General features: G+C 46.2%; 2 protein-coding genes across 2 annotated transcripts; one reads left to right on the top strand and one right to left on the bottom strand.

Annotated features, from left to right (window-relative positions):
• Positions 1 to 324: 324 nt before the first annotated feature.
• Positions 325 to 1,621, bottom strand: LOC115310372. The gene is made up of 4 exons (XM_029968725.3): positions 1,337 to 1,621; positions 1,173 to 1,243; positions 1,021 to 1,051; positions 325 to 571 (listed from the first exon to the last, which is right to left on the bottom strand). Exons 1-4 carry the CDS (start codon positions 1,386 to 1,388, stop codon positions 384 to 386), a joined length of 342 nt encoding a protein of 113 aa, XP_029824585.3. The 5' UTR covers positions 1,389 to 1,621; the 3' UTR covers positions 325 to 383.
• A 235-nt stretch (positions 1,622 to 1,856) lies between these two features.
• Positions 1,857 to 8,824, top strand: LOC115324688 (39S ribosomal protein L46, mitochondrial). Its single transcript, XM_042286725.1, has 6 exons — positions 1,857 to 1,985; positions 4,064 to 4,250; positions 4,974 to 5,095; positions 6,062 to 6,204; positions 6,453 to 6,584; positions 8,497 to 8,824. Exons 1-6 carry the CDS (start codon positions 1,889 to 1,891, stop codon positions 8,776 to 8,778), a joined length of 963 nt encoding a protein of 320 aa, XP_042142659.1. The 5' UTR covers positions 1,857 to 1,888; the 3' UTR covers positions 8,779 to 8,824.
• The last annotated feature ends 379 nt before the right edge of the window (positions 8,825 to 9,203 follow it).

The following is a 9,203-nucleotide window of genomic DNA, read 5'->3' as shown; positions in this document are numbered from 1 at the left end:
GCTTACGCCCCACATACCCCGAGCTATGGTTAACTCTACTTCGAATCGCAAGGCTAAGAAAGGCGGAGGGGCCTTCAATTGTTCTGCCTCGAGCGCAAGCTTGCTACTTTTGATAACACTCGGGCGTCTTGTTAGCTAGGAGCATGCAAGCGCACTCAAAAGCATGAAGGAAGTCGACGAGTGCATGCTGGAGGCTGGTCATTCGAAGAAGTTTTCTCCTATCCTGTCAGCGACTACAGGCCACGAAAGAGACAACGACAAATGCGAGGCAAAACTTTCCGGGCGACCCACAGAGCACTTACACGTGAAACAACACAACGTAACTGAAGGTCAAACCAGGATTTAATTTACTCTAAAAACTCGACGATGTGGAGAGGGGCTTTTCAGGACAGCAACGCGGCCGCCAGGGCGGAGATAAGTAGCGTCAACCAGAAGTTGACTTGCAGGAGCGGACTGCTGCTGTCCTGGTGAAGGTTGGGGTGATCGTGTTGGCGACTGGAGTGCGGTGCAGGTCCCGGTGATTGGCTCGCTTCCTCTGCCACAACTGCACTGACAGGCTGCTCTGGCAACTCTGGTTGGAGAACGAGAGAGTAGCAATTGTCCATTAGCAACCGTGGCTTGTGTATGCTGTACGGTTGCTGGACACGGCCCTCCAAAAGGCACCCCATAGTTTTTCAACTGTTTCAGCCACAGCATTGCAAAGAGGTTGATCAGCACAGAATGAACGTCGCATAGCAGCATTGTTTAGTCTCCCCTTCGGCCAATGAGTCGAAGAATAGGAAAGCATTCCGAGCATCCATGGTTGTTTTTCTGTCCCCACTTTAATTAACCAGTTTGTCAACCAACTGGCATTTTTAGTCGCTCTATTTCAGGTGTTAGTTTCTAACACCTCTCTTACGATACGAGACGTTACAACTGAAACAAGCTCTCTTTCCCCGCTGAATTACTTTTGGTGTCGTTATAAACGGTGATCACTTTTCATGACCGAGAAGAAAAATTTATTTTGGCCGAACTACGCACCTTTTGCATTCACCGAGTGATGCAGCTGTTCCTGAAATAAAGAACACGCGTGAGCGATTAAAAATGTAATCATTTTTAAAATTAGAATTTAAAGTAGAATTAAAAAAGTGCACCCTTCATAAATTTACGCGTTCAGTCATTATTATGCTTACCTTTTCTTGTCGGGCTCTAATGAGTAGATCGTTTTCACCCGGCTCCGCTTCAGACCTCGCCAAACACGTAACTGAATGAAAAAGAAAAACTATCCATAAACTCATTCATTCGGGAGCTTCGGGAATTAACGTAGGATACGACGTAAATAAACGACGGAACTCACCGATTGCTAAAAGCAGAACTATGATCTTCGTCATGTCGGTTAAGCTTGTCATGACTCATTCGTACCGACTTCGTCCTGCGTGCGGAGCTTCCGGCTTTCCAATATTGGGATAACTTAATTGGTTCATTTTTACATGTATTATGAACATCTCAGCTTACCAATACGGCTTATTCTTCCTAATTATTAATTCTAATTGCCGGGCCCTCCACAACAGGAAAAGAAAGCGAAAATGGACGAAAAACGCCCTTATTTTGTTATTTTTTTCCAAATTCGTCGTGATGTTGATGCCGATCAGACGCTGGATACCGATGGAGGCTGCTAGCGCTACAGTAGTTAGCGCTGTTCTTTTCTATCTAGTCTTCATATATTAATTTTTTATAATTTAACTTGATATTTTATACAATAACTAAATTGAGGTATTTCATACCTTTTATACGGTAGACCGAGGAAGGTTTGATTTTTATGACAATTTTTGAAAGAGACAAGAAGCCATTTTGGATTGATTTGGATTACATCAAATACCATTTTTTAATCCGAATCCCTTGAGTCAACATGGCGCTCTCCTCCGTGCGGTGCTCCGTGGTTGTTTCAAGGAGATTTCTTCGGAATGCCGCTTGCCTCCAGAATTCAGTTGCACCAAACGAGAGAGGTTAGTCAAAACACGATATTGTTCCGCTTTTTTGTTTGTTTGTTTTTGTTTAATAACGTGAACGAAGTGGGTAATTGTTCGACGTGTCGGTCCAATGCTGCTGTCCCAAACCGCGTTGTCTCGTAGTCCGACATTCCTCTCTTGAATATTTATTCAACAGCGGATTGGACAAGTGAATATTCATCATGGTTCTGCGACAATTTTGGCAGTTGACTGGAAATACCAACCTGTGGCTTTTAACGAGTACTACGTAGGCGTGTCGTGCATTTCTTCGGACCTTCTGGAATACAGTAAGAGCATCTGAGCGATGCTATATGCACTACGTAGTGCACTTTGGACGGAAATTGCGATATGCACTACGCTGAGAGCTCATGCCGCTCGGGCCACCCTTTTTCGAACTGCGCGTGTATCACTGGGGAGCTCGTTAACCCAGCCCCCCGCCTGCGTTCACGCCGCTTCGCGGCGACAGTATGCGGCTGCTAATTAAAAAAGTTAACCAGCATTTTTTTTTTTTTTTTTTTTTTATGAGTGTTCATCGCAAAAAAGAAATATAAATATCGCCAAATGCCTCGTCACAACAACGTTCCAGAAAAAAATGAAAAAAAAAAAGGTAGGATCACCGCGATTCGAACCTGCGTCCACTTGCGTACGACGTGGACACGCTAACCCCTACGCTATGCCACCGGTTGGAAAACTCATTGTGATCGTTCATTTTATACGAGAGAAACGTAGTGCATATAGCAATTTCCGGCCGAGCTGCACTCCGTAGTGCATATAGCATTACTCATACGAGCAATTAAGATTGAGTAAAGCTATACGCACTCCGGAGTGCGCTTCGCGCGGAAATGGCTATACGCACTCCTCCGAGAGATCATGCCGTTTGGGCCACCCTTTTCGAACGGCGCGTGAATCACTGGGGAGCTCGTTAACACAGCCCCCCGCCTGCGTTCACGCCGCTTCGCGGCGACAGTATCGGCTGCTAATTACAAAGCGTAACCAGTACACGCCGGCGTCCAGCCGGCAATCCAAGCCCCGCTGTCCCCGATCGCACCTCCGGAAAGGGAGTCCGATACCATTTAGTTCTGCGAAGTTTCTCGACAACATTCGATTCTTTTTTTTTTTTTTTTTTTTAACTGTTCATTGCAAAAAAGGAAATGTCGTAAATAACGCCAAATGCCTCGACAAAACAATGTTTGAGAAAAAAAAAAAAAGTAGGCCCACCGCGGATCGAACCCGCGTCCACTTGCGTATGAAGCAGACACCTTAATTCCTATGCCATGGCACCGCTTAGGAAACTTGTTGTGTCCACTCTTTTTGTACGAGAAAAGCGGAGTGCGTATAGCCATTTCCGTCCGAAGCGCACTCCGGAGTGCGTATAGCTTTACTCATTAAGAGTAATGACTGCTGTTTTCAGGATGGCCCATTGCCTACTCTCACTGTTCTTCTTTTAAACGCCGCATTTGTCATCGACGTTGAACAAACCTCTTTATGTATGCGACTATGCTGGGCAAAAGGGGGAAGTGTGACGATCGTGCGTGCGAAAGCGGTGCCGTGGGTCATGGGGACGTATCGCCAACTTGCGTTTCAAGGCAGGAAAGAAAGATGCTGACGAAAATGGTTGAATTGACCTTTTTCAGAGTTCGTTGAAGCGACCGTGGCGCACCCTCGTGGAGATAATTCAAAACGTTTGCGGGCTCAGTCCGTCCTCCCGTCACCCCGTTTGCTTCCTAGACGCGATCGTTTTGGTGCGTTCGTTGTGGAAAGTTTTTCTCGCTGTTTTCCGGCTGTCGTTCTCTACAAACGGCTGATGACGATCCCGGAGGATCGAGTAAAGCAACCATCTTCGACGCTTCGGACTTTATCCGTCTGTACGCTTTTCAAGACGGATGGAGTGCCGATGCATGACGCTTCCATGTCGTAATTCGTTGCCGCTTGGGGACTACTCTTGATGTGTGGGCAGGATAGGATGGCATACGTGCCAGTCGAAGACGTGCTCCGAGCACCATACACACGCTGAAAGTAACTGTCCTTCCCTTTGTCTGAACGGGCGGTAGCGAGAGAATTTAATTTAATTTCAGTTGTCATGCCGGCAACGACTCAAGTGAGGCCGTCCTCGGAATGGCAGCTCGTGAGTGCAGTGGCATTGGAGCGAAAGCCCGTCATCACTCGGGACTTCAACGAGTTCGAGAGGAGGTACTTGGAGATGCTTCGCACCATGGAGGTCGAGGCAAGCCTCCTGAGCGACCACGAACTTCAGGTCAAAGCGTAAGCTGCTCTCTTGGACTTTTTCTCATCCTTGCCCCAAGATAGCATGATGTAGATGGATGGATGGATGGATGCATACGGCTGGACTTTTTTGAATAGGGCGGCAACTTGTGCCACCTAGCCTGATGTGACACAAGGTTGTGACATCCCTTGTGGTGTCATCATGGTTTGATAGAGGATCTTCCTTTCAGTGGGACACCCCAGACTTTTTTTTTGCTCGTTTCATTAGTCAGTAATTAAGTCTGGTTTATCAGTAGGAATTGCAGCGAGCTGGTTGTATTTTAATGTTGGGAAGAACCATCTCGGCTCCCTCGAGTGTTCGGGAGCTGTGGGTAACCAAAACTAGGACAAAGCTCGGAACATTTCTGTGAACTCTGCAAAAACTTTCCACCATCTTGCTTTTACACCCCAAAGCTTCGAGACTTTGCTATATGAAATTATGATTTGATATTTCGTTCTGGAACGTGGTCACTGCTGAGGTAACTGAAAATAAACTTGATTGACGCCAGAATGCTCCTATTGCTGGCTTTATGAACTACATGAGCTTTCCATCCTCAGAAAGTTTCTAGAGGCAACCACAGTGTTGACGACTTAGGAAATGCAATGTTATGTGCGTCCTCCCGGATCCAAGTCTTTATGAAAGAATGTTTGTGAAGGAATGTTTGAGAAATCGGAGAGCTCTTTGTGTTTGCACAATATAAAACGTGGTTTCCTGTTGTGCAGAGAGTCCCAACGGAAGGCCAGCACTGATGAGGGCGGCGGCATCAAGATTCAGACTGCAAACGACATCGCCGAGGAGTGGAACAAGAAAGCCAAGGAATTCCTGCCAGCTTCAAGGCTTACGGGTGGGCTTAGCTCGTAGTTCGCAACTTTCTTGACTAACCTAACTTTTGATGGGAGGTTAGTGTCGAGATTGGGAGTGAACATGTTCCTTTTACTAACCACTACCCGGCGTTTCTTCTTCGAGCAACGTTACGCTTTACCGCACATTCAGCGTCTAGAATGATGTCTTGTGTTGCGAGAACTAAGTATGTTTGCTGAGTTGAGGAGTCGTCTTCGAGGAGTTGTATATCTTGATCTTTGATCTCTGACACTGCACTTATGCGTGTCAAAACTTTTTCCCAAAACGTGACCTACAAAGGCCCAACTATCAATAAAAATACCTGCGGCTCAGAATTGAACTTTCCTGCTCGGAGCTGCCCCTATTCTTTTGTCCTCAGTCATGTTTGATGACAACACAGAGCTCGCACCAATTGATCACTTTAAATCATTATCAGAAATTACTTTGGTTCTTTGACTTCAGCCTGACTTTGTTTAGCTTTGTCAGCAGTTACGTGGCTCCACCACCAAAATATAAATTGGTTGGGTCTTCACACTATATAGACCGACACGCGGCCCTGACGTCATGCAACTGCGGTGGCGCTGTCGGCGGCACAGCGCATGCGCAAACGCTTCACTCCTCCCAAATTCGGTTTCTGCGCATGCGCAGTGCCCACACCTGGTGTGGGCAAAGGCGGGCTTGTTTGTAAACAGCGTGTCGGTCTATACTTAACCGTTTTGCATGAAAAAACTTTTTTTTAAAGGGTGGGTGGAGGAGGTCATACAGACTTTGAGAATGTCCACCTACCAGTATGTGCAGCTACTGCTGCAAGTACACTTCTGGGGCTGTCGGCGCCCCATTCATCTTTCAACGTGCACACCGTAATGAACCCAACGAGCGCACAGCCAAGATTTCTTGGTATCTTACGAGAAGCGTGTTCGAAGCCCCTTCAGTCTGCACCATTGACGCCACATTTTTTTTGGCGGCCCAGACGCAGACACGAGGGGAGACAAACGCAGCACAGAACGTCTCCTCGACCATCCCCTGCTGCTCGTCGTGAACCAGCGGCTTGGAAACGGACACCGGTGGATCTTGCCGCAGACCGTTCACACGGTGGGGGAGACCATGCGCCAGGTGAGACGTGTGCCTCCGTCCGTCGGCCGCTTCGACCCCCGACGAGATTGCGGCGGTACGCTGCCTTATATGGGTCTCCGACGGGTGCGTTTACCGCGTCCAAAGAAGTGGTCCCCCGATTTCTGCCTCCGTCTCCGCCTTGCTCTCTGTCGAGGCATGGGTTAAATAGGACACTAAACACACCAGTCGAAGAGGCGTTCTGGGCAGCATAGTAGCGGCAGGTGGTGCAAGGTCTGCTTCTTTTGCAGACGGCGGAGCGAGCTTTGGCGGAAGTCTGCGGCAGTGGCCTGGAGGTGCGGTTTCTCGGCAATGCTCCGGCCGGGTGCTACAAGTACCGCTATCCAGCGGAGTTCCGGAAAGACGGGATCGTGGGGGCAAAGGTGAGGGCTTGGCCTTCCGTTGGTGGCAAATCGTCCGACAGAGAAAGCAGGCAAGGTGTGGCGTGCCGTGCAAGGACTTCTCGAATGAGCAGTCTGGCTAGGGAATAACGTTTCTGCTTCTTCTAAAAAGATTCCTAGTTTCTTCCGCCTCCACAACTTGGTAGTCCGGGAGGCTTTTAACCCTTTGGCGGTCGCTGTACACGTGCGGCAGCGGCTACACATTTGAAAGTGCCTGCCTAAACACTAAACCGTGTGCATCGTGGGAGGTGTTGATATTTGTCTTGTCTTTGGTGAACTACAAACGTTATGTTAGCACGGTGTTTCGTGTTTCGCTTTTCTGCGGCTAATTATAGTTTTGAAGTTAGACGCTCCTCACACTTGATAGTGCGAGCGATGTGGTTGCTTCGCTTGTCGGCTGCTCTCGCGGTAGTGGCAATCGGAGGGTCGGCTCTTCCGATTCAGACTTTTATTGCTCCTCCAAATTGAATTCCGAGTATGAGAGCTTTTAACCCGTTGAATAAGCTTTGTAAAGTACCTCCGGTTTGGAATCTGGAACCGCTGTGGAAGCAGACGTGCCAAAATGTAACTGAATGGAAGAGAGGTTGCAACTTTTTGCCTTCACTATTTCCATTTAATGCTTTTAAACCTGAACAGGTTGCAAGCACTGTATGTGTTCTCACCAGATAATTAAGAAAAAAAAGTGCATTGGCCTTTCCCTTATACCACTCTTTTGGAAAGAAAGCCTGACCATTGGGAAACATCTTTTGAGAAAAAAAAATCCGACCGTCTAAAGTAGTTTTTTTACTGGGTCTTCTGTAATAACACTCGAGGAATCCTGAATGCTCTCTCCACTCTCTCGTTTGCTTATTTTCTCTCGTCCATTTGTTAGCCGTGTTTTATGTAATGAGTGATTATTTGAAGCCTAGCCTACCTCGAAACTGTGACAAGATCATTGTATCCGTTATCTTTTTCTCTCCCCTGGCTTGCTGTATAGTGGGTGATTATTACTGGGAACCCATTTTGCTTAGCTAATATTGCCTAAAATGTCTTCACTTATGAAGGTATGCAGCTTTGGTGAACTTGCATGAACCGGGTAGGCGGTCAGTGCTGTCCCATATGCAACTCTGGTTTCGAGAACCTACAAATTTATGACATTTTAGAAATGGAACAAAGGGAATTCCCACAACTAACAGAATTGCGCCCATCCTTTCAGCACAGAAGTCCTGTTGGCTCAAATTGAAGTATGCGTTTTTTAAAGGGGGCTGTCATAATCAAGTAGGCAACTAACCGAAGTATTGTGCATAGTTGTGCTCCAGAACTTTGCTCATCTGAAGGGAATTTAATGACGTGTGTTTTTGAGGTTTGCTTGCTTGAATCAATGTAAGTGGAAATGTTCCTATTTGGCAGATAAGTATAGGCCAAAGATTTTCTGGTGTTTATGTATAAGAAAAGCTGGCAGATATTTTTTTTATATCTTTTTTATTGTTTTTTTCAATTATTGGTGTATTTTGGTGGCCTGTTTCGGTCAAACTCGGAAAGTCGATTATCGGTAAAATAATAATAAAAAAAAAAAAAGAAAAAAAAGCTAAGTGTTCAAGTCTAAGAGGGGACGATTTTGACAAAAGCAGTCCTAACTAAAGAAAATATTTCGAGAAATCGGTGCATTTTTCGTTTGAACCAATTTTGTATTTTTAACACCAACAAATATTTACTTTTTTTTTTGGTTTCAACCGAGTTTGTATTTTGGCTCTGACAGATGTTTGTCTGTGTGTTTTTCGGTCAAAACCGGAAAGCCTAATGCCTACACATACGGGATACCAAGACCTGTGCTGTCCTTGCCAAAAACAGTGGTTTGTTTTCGATTGTGTCACGCCTTACCGTTCCTAAGCGTCCATAACCTCCTTTGCACCAGGTGTTCTTCTTCAAGGCTCAACTTCAGGGTGGATCGCTTTCGGCGGACTCCCTAAAGAAGCTCGACAGGGCCAGCGATTTCGAATGGCTAACCCAAACAGAGCTCGAATCAAGAATGCTGCCCAAATACTGTCAGTCCGTCAAGTCGTTTCTCATGTCCACCGAAAAGATGGATTGTCAGCACCTCTTGGACAAAATTGAATCATCGGTCAAACGAAGGAGCCAACACATCACTCCCGAGCTGGACACGAAAACCAAGGCCACGGAAGCTGTGAAAGCGTAGAACCATGCTTTTTTTTTTATTAATATTACAGTCTCATTAATATGTCTGGCTGTCTGTTTTGTCGTTGACTTGTACAAACGAAAAATGATACTTGGTAAGCGATATGACCACATTGTATGCACGCAATCGAGTGCAGTTGTCTGTGGTGTCTTCTGCAGTAAAGGCACAGGACGCTTCTAGGTTTATGAAAAAGCAAACACTAACCAGATTTTTTTTTTAAATTTTGTACCTTCATGCTACTTTTGAACTGCTCTAACCAACGGGATACAGCTCTGTAAATAAATAAGGATAGAGATGCATCCTCTATATTTCACTGTTTTAAACAACATTCAGCCCACATACCAACTCTCCCAAGTTTGCCAGTGCAGCAGTCCTACTATCCTTCCGACATCCGCAGACACGCATTGTGATGAATGATTCGACGA

The sequence above is a fragment of the Ixodes scapularis genome, unplaced genomic scaffold, assembly GCF_016920785.2.
Source record: "Ixodes scapularis isolate PalLabHiFi unplaced genomic scaffold, ASM1692078v2 PGA_scaffold8__174_contigs__length_109621045, whole genome shotgun sequence".
Taxonomy (NCBI): Eukaryota; Metazoa; Arthropoda; class Arachnida; order Ixodida; family Ixodidae; genus Ixodes; species Ixodes scapularis.
The sequence above is the reverse complement of the archived record's forward strand: the minus strand, read 5'-3'. Positions and strand labels throughout refer to the sequence as shown.

What these genes read in the sequence shown, in the direction of transcription:
- LOC115310372 (XM_029968725.3), bottom strand. Translation starts at nt 1,388, where the DNA reads ATGACAAGCTTAACCGACATGACGAAGATCATAGTTCTGCTTTTAGCA. An exon ending in TTAGAGCCCGACAAGAAAAG is followed by an intron (nt 1,052 to 1,172) that starts GTAAGCATAATA and finishes TCTTTATTTCAG; the next exon opens with GAACAGCTGCATCACTCGGT. An exon ending in TCACTCGGTGAATGCAAAAG is followed by an intron (nt 572 to 1,020) that starts GTGCGTAGTTCG and finishes TTCTCCAACCAG; the next exon opens with AGTTGCCAGAGCAGCCTGTC.
- LOC115324688 (XM_042286725.1), top strand. Translation starts at nt 1,889, where the DNA reads ATGGCGCTCTCCTCCGTGCGGTGCTCCGTGGTTGTTTCAAGGAGATTT. An exon ending in TGGGGGAGACCATGCGCCAG is followed by an intron (nt 6,205 to 6,452) that starts GTGAGACGTGTG and finishes CTTCTTTTGCAG; the next exon opens with ACGGCGGAGCGAGCTTTGGC. An exon ending in ACGGGATCGTGGGGGCAAAG is followed by an intron (nt 6,585 to 8,496) that starts GTGAGGGCTTGG and finishes CCTTTGCACCAG; the next exon opens with GTGTTCTTCTTCAAGGCTCA.